At 44.0% G+C, this 18,583-nt stretch overlaps 1 protein-coding gene across 1 annotated transcript in view; it reads right to left on the bottom strand.

Moving 5' to 3' along the window:
* Window positions 1–18,583, bottom strand: part of TOPAZ1 (testis and ovary specific PAZ domain containing 1) — a 265,848-nt gene that overhangs the window by 6,440 nt on the left and 240,825 nt on the right. Inside the window, exon 19 of the mRNA XM_040354381.1 lies at window positions 7,737–7,926. Coding sequence (XP_040210315.1) covers window positions 7,737–7,926 — 190 coding nt within the window. The remainder of the gene's footprint in view (window positions 1–7,736; window positions 7,927–18,583) is intronic.

The raw sequence follows: 18,583 nt of genomic DNA, 5'->3' as shown, positions 1-18,583 counted from the left end.
TGACGCGCCAGAGCCGGCCGTCAATCATCCTCCGTCTCCATAGGCACGCCCATTCCCCGGTATCTTCGATGTACGACTACAAGGTGAGTACGGGGGTAAAAAATTCGGGACAGGCATACTGTAGCTCGCGCTACAATGCCTGATTTTAAGGTAAAAGAAAAAAAACATTTTTTTTTCGTCGATAGGGTGAACCCCCGCTTTAATATATCCTATGCATTAAAGTGGAAAAACATCCAATGATTACCGTGACCTCAGCCCCCCGTTTTACTTACCTGAGCCCTGGAAAGTCCTGTGCCGAGAATGCGCTCTTTCTTTGCCCGGGGTTCTCAGCTCCTTATTGGAGAGATTGATAGCAGCGCAGCCATTAGCTCTCGCTGATGCCAATCAAATCCAATGAAGTAAGTGGTGGGGGTCGGGCCGAGTCCTGCAATCGGCGGTTATCGACGCGGAATGCAGGACTCAGGATTGCGCCCACAAGGTAACCCCCTTGGGAGAGAGCTTCCCAGAGGGGGTTATCTGAGGCGGGGAGGAGTCGAGAGAGCCGCCGAGGGACCCCAGAAAATGCCGTTCAGGGCCACTCTGTGCAAAACGAGCTGCACAGTGGAGGAAAGTATGATAGGTTTGTTATTTAAAAAAAAAAAAAAATTGAAGCTTTACAACCACTTTAAGAGGATATCTGAAAAGACCTGAACATCCACCTGGTAAAAATTATGAGAATGCGTGAACAGAAGACCAGGTAGCGGCCTTGTAAATTTGAAAAACAGTTGCTAGATGCAAAAAAGCCTAAGAAGTGCTCACAGATCTAGTGAAGTGCCCCTTGACAGGAAAAAGTGGAACCCGATCAGTGAAACCATAAGAATAAATGAAGGTCTGTCTGTGCCGCCCAGAAATGGTGAAGTGATAAGCAGGTTCCCCTTCACAGGCACCATCAGCAATGTCAAATGGAGAGTCAGTCTTTCTAATGGAAGGCTGTGAAATAGACACACACACACACACACACACACACACACACACACACACACACACACACACACACAGTGCAAACTAAATCCAATGGGAGCAGAACTCTTTCTGATGAACTGGAGCTAGACAAAGGGACAGAAGGACAGTCTCATCTCACAGAGATGATCACTGCAACAAGATATGTACTTTTATGCATTAAAGTGGAGAGGAAAAAATTCCTGATTGGTTCAACGGCTGTTTCTGAAGAGCTGAGAAAACAAAACTGACATTCTATGGAGTCATGGGGGAGTGTACAATTGGAGCCATATTGTAGACACCACACACAAAAAAGTATATTGACCAAGAAGTAGGAGGCCAGCAGCCTCTGGAACAAGAACCCTGAGCCTTGATGGTGCCAAGGGCCAAATGCTGGTCCAGGCCCATCCATAAAAAGGCCAGGATTCGTCCGACTGATTATTTCCTGGGGTGAATTTCCCAGTATTGCACAAAGTGAGGTATGCTTTCCATGTGCAGTAATAGGTTTTGTGGGAAGTAGACTTCCTGGTGTTCATGGTAAACACTGATTTAGAGATGCCTCTATCCCTCAGTCCATGGGCTTCAACTGATATGGTGTTAAAGCCATCGATCCTGAAGCAAGTTTGTAAGTCAGCCCATGAGATAGAAGGTCTGGATGAGCCTACAGAGTATCTGCCAGGAATCGAATCATGTCACAAATGCCATCCATCTAATTCCTGCTGAGCAAAACGGCGCTTTTGCAAAGACACCTGCGCCATGATCTGCCAAAAAAACTGCCAAGTCCAGCGGCTCTTTTGCGAATGCACTGCTCTTGCAAGTGCACGTGCACTATGGCCGCTAAACAAACAAACTGCTGAGCACGGTGGCACTCTTGCAATCGCACGTGCGCCCTGGGAACCAAGGCAAAAATGGCGCACCATCATGAGCTATCATAAGAGTAAAAAACTGCCAGACACAAGCAAAAAGGTACACCTTGCAAACACCAACAGCTAGCCCTAAACTCCCCCATATGGTCACCGCACACAGGTGTCCAGTCTTTAGCTAGCTTGACCGATTGTTCCAATCATTGGGACACCCCACAATAATAATAATAATAAAAAAGGGGTTTCACTTACCCGTCCAGGGGCAGGGCCACTTATAAATGAAGGGCCCAATCTTCACCCTTCACAGTGGGTTTCTGTTACTTGAGGACCTTCAAGGACTGGGTACCCTCTTCATGTTTAGGGTTTATTCCCTTGGACCTGTACTCCCTGGAGTACTTCGCTCCGTGGTATCCAGGATTCCACTTTGCAGGATCCAGCGTACCCGGAGGCCGCATTACAGACAAAACCTTGCAGGATCTTAAGTCTTCTTTGCGAGGCTCGGGTACCATTTATCTAAGCATATAGCCTGTGTCAAATGGATCTGACCGGTCAATCCCTTGATTCATCTTGGAACCGTTTGTGGGACTAGAGACCCGGAGCTCAGAGAGCTCAAACAAACCTTGCCATCCACCTTGCAGACACTGGTAAAAAGCTGAAGTCCTTACTATATGGGAGGGGTTATATCTAATGCTGGCCATACATTATACATTTTTCTTATTCAATTTCCTTTAGATTTACCTTCAACTTTGTAATGAAAGGGTCTGCCTGATCGCATACAAATTGAAAGTGTTTAGGTTAGACCTCATATTATATGGTTTTGGTAAATCTAAAGCAAAATTGCACAAGAAAATTGCATAAATGTATGGCAAGCCTAAATCTGATTGTCTGCCAATGCAAAGTGTAGAAAGCAGGGGGGTAAATGGGAACATTAAGATGGGTATCTTTGATGTTCACAGATGCCATGTATTCCTCTTGTCTCAGCAAGACAGTTACTGACCTTGCCGGTTCCAAGTGAAATTAAAAAATTTGCTGCATTTTAAATCCACAAAAGGATGAATGCCTGTTTGGCTTTGGTTCCGTGATTGAGTAAAATCCTTGGCGTTACTGGCACAACAATCACCTAGGGACAAAAGGTGGTTTGAGGCATTTTTCAAATATAACTGTCCTCGTGTTTGGTTGATTTGGAACCCTTTTGAAACCACCGACTGAACCCATGGGTCTGGGATATTTGTGACCTAGAGAGAGGCGAACTGTAACAGATGGCCCCTTCTCCCCACACTTTTAGGAGGGAGGCAGTGGGGTCGCTTTGGGGGTGAACCGCACCCGGGTGACACTCCCCAGAGGGTGCGCTGCCGACTCGAAAATAGCCTGCCAGGCTGAGGACATTAGATCAGGAGGAGAGCTGGGCAGTATTCTCAGAGAGGGGGTGATTCTCCATATGGGCTTCACGTAACAGCATCATGATGTCAGAACGGTGTGGCCAGTCCTCAAAGTGCAGAGATCCCACATACCCGCCTTTCCTCCCAGCCTGTCTAAGGGGACACAGGAGAGACCGGACAGACTAATGGGGCGGAGACACTGGGGACACACAGACATCTCCAATCACGCCCTAAAACAAAAGGTGACAAGGCCAGTAGAAGGTTCTGTGAGCTCCAAGTGCGTAATCTTTCATTCCACAGAGACAGTCCTGACCCTTCCTCCCGCCCCCTGCTGGTGACATAATTTCCTCTTCCGGTTCAAACTGGACAGCGTGGAGCTGACTACTACCTGGTTTTCCTGAATGTACAGCTATTCAGCACATAATCACACCAGAACCTTTCCCAGCTACCCAGATCGTGCAAGGAGCCTGTGGGAAGCAGTAGAACTGCCAGGACTACATACTTATGATGAGCATGACTCCCACTTATATCTTGTAAGTGTTTTTAATCTTGTGCAATAAATGTTACTGCTTTAATACTACACTTAGAGAGACCCCCCCCCCCGTTTCTTTTATATGTTTTGCAGAGTTGCTGGACACACTCTGAGGATGTCTGCCACATTTTAAATCACCACTTACTGTGGTTCAACTTTGTTTTTACCTAAAGACTGAGTAATCACATGTACATTATTACAAACTAAAGGCATTGCCTCATGGAGTGCCAGATACCCAATTTACCTTCACTAGGACAAAGGTGACATTATCAGTGCACAACCTATGTGTGGAAAAAAGGCAGAGCGATGACATGTGAAGGGCGGATAAGGCAGCAACGTCAGAGGGCGGTCCAGAGGATGACTGCAGTTAGAGAGAGCTGTGTGTGCAGTGTGATATCAGGGTCAGTGGGGAGAGAAGGGGTACTCCGTACACTGTACATCTATACAGTAGTGACAAATCACTAACTGCATGTTCCATACACTGATTTTACACACCATTAAGGATGAGCTCCAGCGTGTTCGCATAGTACACATGCAGAGCCCGCCAGGGCTGCGCTAATCACAGCCAGGGAGACATTTCCCGATCTCTACAGCCGAGCATCGGGACAATGTCTCCCTGGCTGTGATTAGCACAACGCCATGCAGACTTCCTGGCGGGCTCTGCACGTGTACTATGCAAACACGCTGGAGCTCATCCTTACACACAATACACTGACTGTATACAATGCTCACTGACTGCATACACCATATACTGAATGTATACACCTCTCGGTGACTGTACACCAGGGGTGTCCAAACTTTTTTCAAAGAGGGCCAGATTTGATTAAGTGAACATGCGTGAGGGCCGACCATTTTTGCCTGACATTCTTTGAACCATTACAATTCGGTCTAAGTGTGTGTTCGTCTGAGCACTAATACACGGCCCAAAAATAATTCTCTTGCCTTTGTGGCTGTGTGTGGTGAAGAGATGAGCTTGGGCGTGTTATTTAGATATACTGTATATATTTTATTTGTGGCTCCAACAAATCCCAGAGCGCTGCTTAGGACTAAGGATGAGCTTGGGCGTGTTATTTGGATATACTGTATTTATCGGCGTATAACACTCACAGGCTTACCATTGCCATGAATGCAGCCTCACCATTGCCATGAATGCAGCCTTACAATTGCCATGAATGCAGCCTCACCATTGCAACCAATGCAGCCTTACCCTTGCAACAAATGCAGCCTCACATGTGCCATAAATGCAGACTTACCATTGCCATCAGTGCAGCCTGAACGATGCCCATCTGTAGCCTCGGAGGTTAGAGGGAGGGGGCGGGACGAGTGCCAACAGATTACAAACAGGAGAATGTCTTGTTTACCCTGTGGCCTCTTTAATACAAAGTCCTGCCTCCTATGATAGACAGAACAATCGTCCAATGGCATCCCAGGAGACGGGACTTCCAATAGAGACGCTGCTGAGTAAACAGGAGATTCTCTTCATGTAATCTGACAGAACTCGTCCTGCCCCCTCCAAGGCAGCGCCAAAGAATACAGTATATATCTTTTGTGGCCCTGGGGGCCACAAACAATATATATATCCAAATCCCCAGGGGGGCCATATTAAATCAACAGGGGGGCCGCATTCGGCCCTGACTTTGGACATGCCTGCTGTACACACTGCTCACTGACTGCATACACCATATACTGACTGTACACACTATATACTGTCTGTACATACCACTCACTGACTGTACTGCTCAGCACCCTGCAAAGCACTGTGGCAAGCTAGACAGGAGAGCGCTGAATGCGCAAGCCTGCCCATCGACTACTGCTCTGTCCTGCTCTTGCTGTCACTCTGCAGTGGCAGGCAACGCCATGTTTTACCGCACCAGATGATGACACCAACCCTAGTAACACCACTGGAGGGAGGGCACCCCTTCATTGTAAAGAGGTCTTTGACATATGTTTGGTGGCCCAAGAAGGCCAAACCTTGTGCCAAAAAGAAAGGCAACTGCTGTGTTAGCAGCACAATCCTGAAATAAAGAGTCATGTTGGTCAGGGTCTGCAGAATCTTAGAAAGAAGGAAAATCTTCAATAGAAATAGTGAGATGTTTGTTTGTGACAGAGACAGCAGGAGCAAATACAGAAATTGCTAAATTATTTGTGAACACTTTTTCCACTGGATAGAGTTCAGTGAAGATTTTGGGGAGAGTAAAAATCCTTTCAGGAGTCACCAATTCGTCAGACTGCTTCTATGCTGGTATTGGAAGACAATGAGGCTCCAAGATAAATTAATAAAGAAAAATAATAAACTAGTTAAGCTACGGGTAAGCTTCTCAGTGAAGCAGAAAAGGTCCATCACCTTTAGACATGAGCACAACACAGCGATCTTATGGAATGAGGTAGAGTTATAGGGGGAGACACCTACGAGCGTGTCCTCTAAAGCTTTGCCAGTGTCATCTGAAGGTACATGCCTTTAACCCAAGGTATATGAATAATCTGTGTCTAATACTGTACAGTTAAGATAAATATTAAAGAAAACTTTTGGGCTCAACATACTTGGTAAAATGGCCTCAATAGAACCTGTACTAAGATAACAAGGAGGCTATTATTGCTGATCTCCCCCTAGTAAGTGACTGGCTGTCATGTTGATGAAATGGTTTTCGTAATTTCTGAGTAAGTACCTTAACAAAATATGCACAACAGGAAGTCTTTCATCCTGTTTTACTCATCAACATACTTGTTCTTGGTCAGCGACTCAATGCCAGAGACAGCCTGGAAGCTAGAATTCTTAGAAATGGCAACCTCCATATTTCTCCCAGAAACCGTTTCCTTTAAAGCTGAACTTTCAGGGACTGTGGCCATCTGAAGATACCAGAGTGCACCAGGATTGCCAAAACTGAGGGTGCTCTTATGTGCACACAGATTCCAGAGTTGGCTCACCTTCCTACTGTCCTTTTATGCATGACACGATTGGTGGCAAAAAAAAAGAGGTGGTCCAGACCATTCCAGCTCTGATGGTCATTTGATTATTAGAGTACTCTAGGCTTTGGTGATCTTGGGTTGCTCTGGAAGTAATCTGTGAATGCCTTTAAGAACCTGAATGTGCCTGCTTTAAGGACCCGAGACCAGTTTACCAGCTAAGAGGAGCCAAAAGGTTCACAATAAACAAATTACAAACTGAAATATTTATAACTAAAATCTGGTCAACCCATGAACATAATCAATGGTGTTTAGCTATAAGCAAACCTTGCCAATTGTGCTCTTTTATAAGTCATATGTTGTCACTATAGAAAGTAGACATAGAATTATCAGCCAAATAACCAGACCAGAAGAGACAATGGGCCAGATCCACAGACAAAGTACTTTCCAATTTTTCCGCGTCGTATCGTTGTTTTGAATCCTCAAAACAAGATACGACGGCTTCTGGGTTAGATCCGACAGGTGTACGCCTTCGGATCTAAGATGCAATACTTCGGCGTTCGCTGGGTGGCGTTTTCCGTGTCGGGTATGCAAATTAGCGATTTACGACGATCCACGAATGTACGCGCGGCCGTCGCCTGTAGTCGGCTTTTTCCGGCGTATAGTTAAAGCTGGTATTTTTCGGCGTATACATAGACTTGCCATTTTTTTTTTGCGCAAGTCGTCCGTGAATAGGGATGGACGTAAGTCACGTCTAAGTTGCGACGTCATTTCGCGCAAAGCATGGCGGGAAATTTCTTGACGACGCATGCGCATTTCATTCGGCGCGGGGACGTGCTTCATTTAAATGAAACCCGCCCAATTTCAAATCCGCCGCCAGAAATACACTACGCCGCCGTAACTTACGGCGCAGAATCGCTGAGGATTCGAAAATGCGCCAGGTAAGGTACGGTGGCGTAGTGTATCTCTGTGGATACACCATGTATGTGGATTTGGCCCAATAACTCTAATCAGACTAGGCAGCAATAAATATGGTTGTCTATAGAGGATTACAAGCATACAAGTAAAACTTCAACTTACAAGATTTTTCTTAAAATAATCTGCAGATTTTGGCTGCATCCACCTGGGGGCTGAATGATGCTAGAATTTGATACCATGAAACGTTCAATTGTTAAAAGCATCTCTATTGCTGACATTAAAGAGGGAATGTAAAGGATTGTATTATTCACATGTTCATCCAAGGGAGGGTAGAAGCCCAATGATAAAGCACCTAAGCAAAAAAACAAAAAACAAAGTTATTTTAACAAGAACATTTTACATAAAATACACACACATTCACCATTAGTCATTCTTGCTATAGTAATATATGATGTTGCCTAGAAGACAACCAAGTGTATTGTCCATTCCACCTGCAACTCCTCCAAGGCTGGTTTGAAGCAGACAACTGGAAACTTACTGCAGCATTCTATCAAATCGGAGGACATTGAGGAGGAGGAGGGGGTCATTTACCACTGTGTGTGATTCTATAGTCATGTGGGCAGCACAGATAAGAAAAAGAAGGAGCTAAGAGGGAACTGAAACAGAAGCATGCTCCCTAGAGGACATCAGCTGGTCTACACAATCTCAACCTACTGTGCTGACACAGAAAAGATGGGAGGGACAGCTTAAGGCAGGATCAACCAGGTATACTTCACTCTACACAAAGAATGCTTTAGTGGCTTTGTGAGTATGAACACTCTATTATATATCATGTAACTAAAGTTTTTCATACTCTGGGTCTAATGACACTTTGTTATTGTTGTAACAAGAGGGCTGCTATGCTACATGCAGTAGTATAGATTGGTGTAGACAGGTTTTGTTTATGGAGGCATCTGAGGTCTGAATAGACCTACTGTACAGTATCTCACAAAAGCGAGTACACCCCTCACATTTTTGTAAATATTTTAATATACCTGTTCATGTGACAACACTGAAGAATGTACACTTTGCTACAATGTAAAGTAGTGAGTGTACAGCTTGTATAACAGTGTCAAGTTGCTGCCCCCTCAAAATAACAGCACAGACATTAATGTCTAAACCAGAAAGTCACTTAGCGTTAGGGGATGTACCAGCACCAGGCCAGTAGGCAAATCAGACCCCACAGAGGAACACTGAGTTAAAAACAGTGAAGGAAAGAAGCAAGACAGAGACTCATGTCTTCTAAACCTGCCAAACAGGGCAGTGACCTATAACAGTAAGGCAGCAGTCCTAGAATAAATTATTAAAGCAGTCCGAACGAACCACCTGGCAGGAATCTACATAGGCCAGAATCCCCCTTTCGCTTAAGCCCAACAGGGACAGAAGCAACCTTGCATAGCCCAGGGAAAGGATCTTGTTTACTAAAGCAGGTAGTACTGAGCGCACACACTACCACAGCAACCAGTACTTCCTCCAAAAGGACTACCATGCTAAAAAACAAACAAAAAAACAAAGCTGTTAAGCTAGGAAGAAAAAAAAAAACAAAGTCCACCAGAAACACAGAAAACCCAAAGATTTTGGGGAGCAGTGCAAGGTCTCTACCCAGAATTCAATGGCAGAAAAGAACACAGTATGTCAACTGTCCACACCCAGGGAGAGAAATGTTGACAAGGCTGAGAGAAGGAATCTGTCTAAGGCCCCGTACAGACGACCGAACATGTTTGCTGAAACTGGTCCGCGGACCAGTTTCAGCAGACATGTTCGGTCGTCTGTACAGCCGAGCGGACAGGATTCCAGCGTACATTTGCCCGCCAGACCGTTTTCAAGTGGGCAAATGTTTCTAAACATGTTTAGAAACATGCCCGCTGGAATCCTGTCCGTCGGACATGTTCAGTCGTCTGTACAGACTTACCGAGCGGCCGCCATCCCTCGCATGCGTGGAATGACTTTGACGCATGCGTGGAAGCATTGAACTGCCAGGGCCGCGTATCGTGTACGCGCGGATTTCTGTATGATGGTGTGTACAGCCATCATACAGAAATCTCCGGGCGGGCATGTACGCTGAAAACGGTCCGGCGGACCGTTTTCATCGTACATGTTTGCCCGTCTGTACGGGGCCTAAGATGGACACCGTTTCCACTCCAGATTGAACAAGACTCTGAACACAAGTACCAAAAAATATGGTTAACCTGACTGCCCGAAATTCTGAAATATTTGACTGGAACATCAGCTAGTAAAAGGCCCCAGATGCAGCAAAAGAGGAGTTAGATCCAGAGCAGGTATACATCAGTAGCAACCTAAACAAGCCTTGCATAGTTAGAATCACATAATTGGACAGAACCAATGGCGACTCAACCTATTCCAGTCAGTAGGAAGTCATTCAGATATCCCACAGTGGGAATATCTTGTAGATAGATCAATGGCAACATAAGTGATCTAAACCTTGGTGAACCCACACAATGTTGAAACTCTGAAAATATGGGAGTCCCACAGTAGTGATAAGGTGATAAAATGCTGGAATAAAAAAAAGCATACAAGTAAGCATCCTAAATATCCATACAGGCCAGAAAAATCCTGGTAAAGTAGACCAAGAAGAAAATTGGATTTTACACTACTAGCGGAAATATTTTAGGCTTGAATGATACAGATAGAGTCTGCAGCTACAATATAGACCAGACACCTCTACAGATAGGAAAGGCTGGAGTTGAAGATAACTCCGTAAAAAATGAGCCACCGTAGAGCCATGCACCACAGCCCAGAAAAAAGTCGCATGGAGATCTTCCAGGCCATGTGAGGATGCAGGCAAGAGGAACAGCACCAAAGTGAGTCGGGAACAATGCTGAAAGGCAGACCAATAATGGCTAAAAGCTATAAAGAAAATGTATTTAAATTGATCTAGAAGTACATAGTACTGGTAGTGAGACCGGGTCGAATAGTTATTTGTGTTATACTAATCTTAATTCAAACACCTTCCCACCAGAAAAGCTTCACCGCATGAGCGGATTTCTGCAGGGATCCAGCATACCATGTGAAAGAAATAGAATGTCCACATAGTGTAATACTGCTTAAAAATGTATTGTATCCCCCCCCCAAAAAAAACTTACAAGTTAAACGTACAATATGTAAACTGATTAGAAGCAAAATCAAAGTGCAAAATGCAGTCTAAGTCACCAGGTGGGCCATATAGGCCATGAGAAGATGTCTATGCGGACCGTTAGCTCTACTATCTCAGCGTCCTGTGGACCACATGTGTCACTTCCGGTTAACCGCAGTAATTACGTCACTGGCGCGTTTCGTCACTTCCGGACTTTGTCTGAGGGTGTAATCACATGACGTGGTAACGGTATTTAAATCCTAGATGGCAACGTCGCCTTTTGAGTTGTTAACCCTATCCGTAATCGCGCAAAGCTTACCAACATGTCATCAAGCCAAAAGGCCTGATACACAGGGAAACAATGCGTGCAGACGACTTTTTTTTAAAACAATGATAGCGATTGCTCAACATTATTAAAAGCAAATTCATGTGCAATATAGTTAAAGCGGTGGTTCACCCTAAAAACTACTTTTTCTTAGCTCCCCCCCTGTCGCGTAAGCCGCGTCACGATTGGCGAAAGGAGCCGAACGGCGATGCGCATGCGCAGTATAGCGCCGACTCGCCGTTCGGCTCCTTTCGCCAACCGTGACGTGGCTTACGCGACGGGGGGAGCTCGTTTTTGGGCAAAACGTCAATCACCAGCATGTGAGGAACGCCCACTCCCGCGGGACTCGCAACCCGGATGCACGGGTGAATATGCTGTACTAAGGTATGTACAGCATGAAAAAAATAATAAGAGCCTTAATCGGATTGTAATGTGGGGGGGCAGTGGAATAAGAAAAGGTAGTTTTGAAGGGTGAACCACCCCTTTAAACAATTAAACGGACATGGTGTAATTTGTATATGCAAGTACAATCATTATGCACATTAACCACTTAAGGACCGCCTCCTGCAGATATACGTCGGCAGAATGGCACAGCTGAGCACAAGCACGTACCTGTACATCCTCTTTAAGTGCCCAGCCGTGGGTCACGGGTGCACGCCCGCGACCCGGTCCGAAGCTCCGTGACCTGATCGCCGCCGGAGTCCCGCGATCGGTCCCCGGAGCTGAAGAACGGGGAGAGCTGTGTGTAAACACAGCTTCCCTGTTCTTCACAGTGGCAGCTTCATTGATCGTGTGTTCCCTGATATAGGGAAACACGATCAATGACGTCACATGTCCAGCCCCGCCCAGCCCCCTACAGTTAGAAAAACATATGAGGTCACACATAACCCCTACAGCGCCCCCTAGTGGTTAACTCCCAAATGGCAATTGTCATTTTCACAGTAAACAATGCATTTTTATAGCATTTTTTGCTGTGAAAATTACAATGGTCCCAAAAATGTGTCAAAATTGTCAGATGTGTCCACCATAATGTCGCAGTCACGAAAAAAAATCGCTGATCGTCGCCATTAGTAGTAAAAAAAAAAAAAAAATTATAAAAATGCAATAAAACTATCTCCTATTTTGAAAATGCTATAAATTTTGCGCAAACCAATCGATAAACGCTTATTGCGATTTTTTTTTACCAAAAATAGGTAGAAGAATACTAGGGCTGGGGAAATCAAAGATTAATTCCTCGATTAATCTTTAATTTTTTTGATCGATCAAAATTCTTTTGATCGATCAAAATTCTTGACGTCACCGAACAGCCTGGACAGTGAGACTGACCCTGCTGGATGTGACGTCACCCATTGGATTGAGGTACCTTTGCATCTGTGGAGCAGGAGGATGCATCAGGCTCCACCCATTGGATTGAGGTACCTTTGCATCTGTGGAGCAGGAGGATGCATCAGGCTCCATCAGGGGAAGGGGGCAAAAATAACCATTGTTTTCCTGTCCTAAGCAGCTTTGTGCAGACAATTCTTTGTGTATCGGCAACATCTGTTACGTGCGAAAGACTGTTCAGTTCTTCAGGGTATATTGTCAATAAAATTTGATCATGTCTGGCTAAAGTGATGCCTACTTGCCTACTATAAAGTGACTGACAGTCAATATACTAAATACGTTTTATAATTAAAGTTAAATTAACTTTCTACGTTTTTCTTAAAGTTTAATAAGAAAAAATTACTTACGCCAGTGCTACAGTTTGAATTTAAAACGTATTTGTGTGACTTGTGAAGTTAAGTCATGGATTGTGGAAACTAAATAGTGTCGGGTGATTGTATATAGTGTATACCACATCTACCATTGACTAATGCAGAGTTGCAATGCAAGGAGATCAGCTAAAAGTAGTTGGATCTGTATGTGCGTTATAATTAATCAAAATTAGTCGATTAATCGATTAAAAAAAATTGTAATCAGTAACAGCCCTAAAGAATACGTATCGGCCTAAACGGAGGGAAAAAAAATAGTTTTTTTATATCTTTTTTGGGGGATATTTATTATAGCAAAAAATAAAAAAATATAGATTTTTTTTTCAAAATGGTCGCTCTATTTTTGTTTATAGTGCAAACCCCCCCCCCCCCCAAAAAAAAAAATCGCAGAGGTGATCAAATACCACCAAAAGAAAGCTCTATTTGTGGGAAAAAAGGACGCCAATTTTGTTTGGGAGCCACATCGCACGACCGCGCAATTGTCAGTTAAAGCGACGCAGTAGCGAATCGCAAAAACTGGCCAGGTCCTTTACCTGCATAAAGGTCCGGGTCTTAAGTGGTAATAGAAAGAGTTGGGCGAGTGAGACCCCCCTTCTTCATTTCCATGTGCATCAATAGGGGATGCTGACACTAGAAATATATTCCATGGAGCATCCTAATATACCTAATATGATGATTGGACAAACTTTATAAATTGTCTGGAACTGATATATGTGTATATAGGAAAAAAAACAAAAACATACATACATGTGTGTATATATATATATATATATATATATATATATATATACACACACACACACACACACACACACACACAAATATATATCACCACCACCACCACCACAGTAAACACTAAAGAATGGGGATTCGTTTCTGGATTTCATGCCCAATACAAAGAGGTGGAGTCTATATTTAGACAACATTGGCATATTTTACTTGTGGACAAAAATTGAACACGGTCCTCCCACCAACACCCCAATTTATTTACCCTAAAGCCCATAGCTTTGGATATAAGGTTGTTAAAAAGGTCCTAAACCCTCCAGTACGTCCACCGTCCTTCTATGATTGCAACATTTTGTTTGCTTGCAGATGATTTTAAGGCGTAGGGAGGTGGCAAGGCCCATTAGGGGTCTGGATAATTTTATATCAACCTCCAATGGAAGAAACTTCGATATAAAAAACATTTTATCACCTGTAATAGTACACACGTAATTTACGCATTGAAATAGGCTGTACCAAGAGAATGCTGAGGGTACGCATAACCGAGCATATTCACAACATAAAAACAAGGTTTAACCACTTGACAACTGGGCACTTAAACCCACTTAATAACCAGACCAATTTTCAGCTTTCGGTGCTCTCACATTTTGAATGACAATAACTCAGTCATACAACACTGTAACCAAATGAAATTTTTGTCCTTTTCCCACAAATAGAGCTTTCTTTTGGTGGTATTTGATCACCTCTGCGTTTTTTTTTCCCCGCTATAAATGAAAAAAGAACGAAAATTTTGTAAAAAAATGAATATTTCTTCATTTCTATTATAAAATTTTGCAAAAAATGAACTTTTCTTCATAAATTTGGCCTAAAATGTATACTGCTACATATCTTTGGTTAAAAAAAAAATATTATTTAGTCTGGGTGAAAGTTATAAGGTCTACAAGCTATGGTACCAATTACTGAAAATTTATCAATTTGATCACATCTAAAGTACTGACAGCCTCTCTCATTTCTTGAGACCCTAACATGACAGAAAAGTACAAATACCCCCTAAATGACCCCTTTTTGGAAAGAAGACATTCCAAGGTATTTAGAAAGAGGCATGGTGAGTTTTTTGAAGTTGTAATTTTTCCCCACAATTCTTTGCAAAATCAAGGTTTTTTTTATTTTTATTTTTTTTCCACAAAAGTTTCATATTAGCAGGTTATTTCTCACACACAGCATATGCATACCACAAATTACACCCCAAAACACATTCTGCTATTCCTCCCGAGTATGGCGATACCACATGTGTGAGACTTTTACACAGCGTGGCCACATACTGAGGCCCGACATGCAGGAAGCACCATCAGGCGTTCGGGAGCACCCAGACCAGTTCTGACATTTCTCTCCTACATGTAAAAATCATCATTTATTTGCTAGAAAATTACATAGAACCCCAAAACATTATATATGCTTTTTTAGCAAAGACCCTAGAGAATACAATGGGGGTCATTGCAACTTTTTATCGCGCATGGTATTTGCACAGCAATTTTTCGAACGAATTTTTTTGGGAAATAAAACAGTTTTGTGCTTTTTAAAAAAAAAAACATTAAAGTTAGCCCAATGTTTTTGCATAATATGAAAGATGAAGTTACGCCGAGTAAATAGATACCCAACATGTCACCCTTCAATATTGCACACGCTTGTGGAATGGCGCCAAACTTCGCTACTTAAAAATCCCCATAGGTGACGTTTTAAATGTTTTTACTGGTTACGTTTTTAGTTACAGAGGAGGTCTGGGGCCAAAATTATTGCTCACGCTCTAACGTTCGCAGCGATACCCCACATGTGTGGTTTGAACACCGTTTTCATATGTGGGCGGGACTTACGTACACATTCGCTTCTGTATACGAGCATGCGGGAACAGGGGCGCTTTAAATATTTATTTTTTATTTTTATTGTTCATTTTACTTTATTTATTTTAGTTTGACACGTTTTTCCCCAAAAATAAATGTTTTGATCACTTTAATTCCAATTACAAGGAATGGAAACATCCCTTGTAATAGGAATATAGCATGACAGGTCCTCTTTACAGTGAGATATGGGGTCAATAAGACCCCACATCTCACCTCTAGGCTGGGAAGCCTGAAAAAAAACGATCCTGGCTTCGATCGCAGCGGTGAGTCAGAAGAAGCACCGGAGGGCGAAGGGAGTGGGGACGTCCCTTTTTGCCTCCCGTAAGAACGATCAAGAGGCGGAACAGCCGCCATGATCGTTCTTATGGTGTAGAGAATCGCCGGCTGAAAAAAATGATATCTGAATGATGCCTGTAGCTGCAGGCATCATTTAGACATCCCTGCACAAAGTCAAGGACCTCATATGACGTGGGCGGGAAGTGGTTAAAACACATTTTTTTCCCCAGAGTATTTTCTGGGTATTGCAGAGTATTGGCCGGGGTATTGCAAGGTATTGGTGCGGGGGTATTGCAGAGTATTGGTGCGGGGGTATTGCAGAGTATTGGTGCGGGGGTATTGGAGAGTATTGGTGCGGGGGTATTGCAGAGTATTGGTGCGGGGTATTGCAGAGTATTCTGTGGGGGGTATTGCAGAGTATTGTGCGGGGGGTATTGCAGAGTATTGTGCGGGGGGTATTGCAGAGTATTGTGCGGGGGGTATTGCAGAGTATTGCGCGGGGGGTACTGCAGAGTATTGCGCGGGGGGGTACTGCAGAGTATTGCGCGGGGGGTACTGCAGAGTATTGCGCAAGGGGTACTGCAGAGTACTGGCAGGGGGTACTGCAGAGTATTGCGCGGGGGTATTGCAGAGTATTGCGCGGGGGTATTGCAGAGTATTGCGCGGGGGTATTGCAGAGTATCGCGCAAGGGGTACTGCAGAGTATTGCGCGGGGGTATTGCAGAGTATTGGTGCGGGGGTATTGCAGTGTATTGTGTGGGGGGTATTGCAGAGTATTGTGCGGAGGTATTGCAGAGTATTGCGCGGGGATATTGCAGAGTATTGCGCGGGGATATTGCAGAGTATTGCGCGGGGGTATTGCAGAGTATTGCGTGGGGGTTTTGCAGAGTATTGCGCAGGGGGTATTGCAGAGTAATTGCGCAGGGAAGGCAGAGCATTGCAGAGTATTGTGCAGGGAAGGCAGAGTATTGCAGGGGTTAATGCAGGGATGGCTGAGCAGGGATGGATGGATCTGTGACTGCAATAGTCACAGATCCATCCCACACTGCTGCTGCCATCCGCGCTCTCCTCTCACACTGTACCGTTCGGTACAGCGAGAGGAGGGAGGGACCGGCGTCATCAAATGACGCCGGTTTGTTTACCTGTGATCGCGCCGTCATTGGACGGCGCGATCACATGGTAAAAGACCGCTGTTGTCGGTCAGTTACCGAGATCTGTGTAGCGCCGGGTCTCATAGACCCGGCGCGCACAGAATTTTCTGTGTGCACGCCCGAGGCGGCGCGCATCACTGCTTCTGCTGGGCGCCGTTTCAGAACGGCGACCACCAGTTAAGCAACCACCTTGCCGCCGTTTTTGGACGGCGGCTGGTGGTTAACTGGTTAAAGACCATGTGTCCCTGCACTTTAAATTTAAACACAAACAGGATGCATCTGGCCTAGAATTTAGGGGAGTAGAACATTTAGAGCCTCACTGGAAGGGGCATTAATTTAGTCCGTGAGTTATCAAAACGTGAAACCCAGTGGATTTTTTAACTGATGTTTTATCTCCCAAAGGTTTGAACATTGAACTTGATATTAACTGTTTTATTAGTGATACCTAGTGTTTTTAACTAATCGAATGATGCGATACAACCTTCTACTCTATTCACTGATGTTGACGTGGATTTTAATATCAGCAATCTTCATTATTCCACCTTTTTAATGTTTTTTATTTTTATTTTTGATCAGGATTTTTCAATGTTTTAACATTACAATATTTTAATATTCATACTTAACCATTTAACCACTTCAATACAGGGCTTTTATATCCACCTCCATACCGGGCCTATTCTGGCACTTCTCTCCTACATGTACAAATCATCATTCTTTTGCTAGAAAATTACTCAGAACCCCCAAACATTATATGTTTTTTTAGCAGACACCCTAGGGAATAAAATGGTGGTCATTGCACGGTATTTGTGCAATAATTTTTCAAACACCTTTTTTTGGGGAAAAAAATGGTTTCATGAATTAAAAACAAAACAGTAAAGTTAGCCCAATTTTTTTTTTAAATATGAAAGATATTGTTACGCCGAGTAAATAGATACCTAACATGTCACGCTTCAAAATTGCGCACACTCATAGAATGGCGCCAAACTTTGTTACTTAAAAATCTCCATAGGCGACGCTTTGAAAAAATTTACAGGTTACCAGTTTAGAGTTACAGAGGAGATCTAGTGCTAGAATTGTTGCACACACTCTAACGCACACGGCGATACCTCACATATGTTGTTTGAACAATGTTTACATACATGGGCGGGACATACGTGTGCGTTCGCTTCTGAGCGCGAGCTACCGGGGACAGTGGCGTTTTCAAAAATTTTTTTTATTCTACTTATGTAATTATTTTTTACACTTTTTTCTTTTTTTTTATCACTTTTATTCCTATTACAAGGAATGTAAACATCTCTTGTTATAGGAATAGTGTGCAACAGGTCCTTTTTAAAGGAGAGATGCGGGGTCAATAAGACCCCACATCTCTCCTCCAGGCTGGAAAGCATGAGATTGTGAAAAAAAATTCACCATTTCATGCTTACTAGCCGCAATTGCGGCTTTGTTTACTTCCGGGTACCCGTGCATGACGTCATTACATCGCGCCCAGGCCTCCGACGGTCATAGAGATGACTGGTGACCATATGGTCACCAGTCATCTCTATGCTTCCTATACGGCGCAGGGCGATCCTTTCTCCGGGCCCCCGATGGCACGGGAGAGCCTGGAGAAGCACTGGATGGCGGCGGGAGGGATGTCCCCTCCCGCCGCCTATAAGAACAATCAAGCGGCGGTACCGCTGCTATGATCGTTCTTATGGTGTGCAGGATTGCCGCCGGAACACAATGATATCTGAATGATGTCTCTAGCTGCAA

This window comes from Rana temporaria, chromosome 5, assembly GCF_905171775.1.
Source record: "Rana temporaria chromosome 5, aRanTem1.1, whole genome shotgun sequence".
In the NCBI taxonomy this organism is placed as follows: domain Eukaryota; kingdom Metazoa; phylum Chordata; class Amphibia; order Anura; family Ranidae; genus Rana; species Rana temporaria.
The sequence above is the reverse complement of the archived record's forward strand: the minus strand, read 5'-3'. Positions and strand labels throughout refer to the sequence as shown.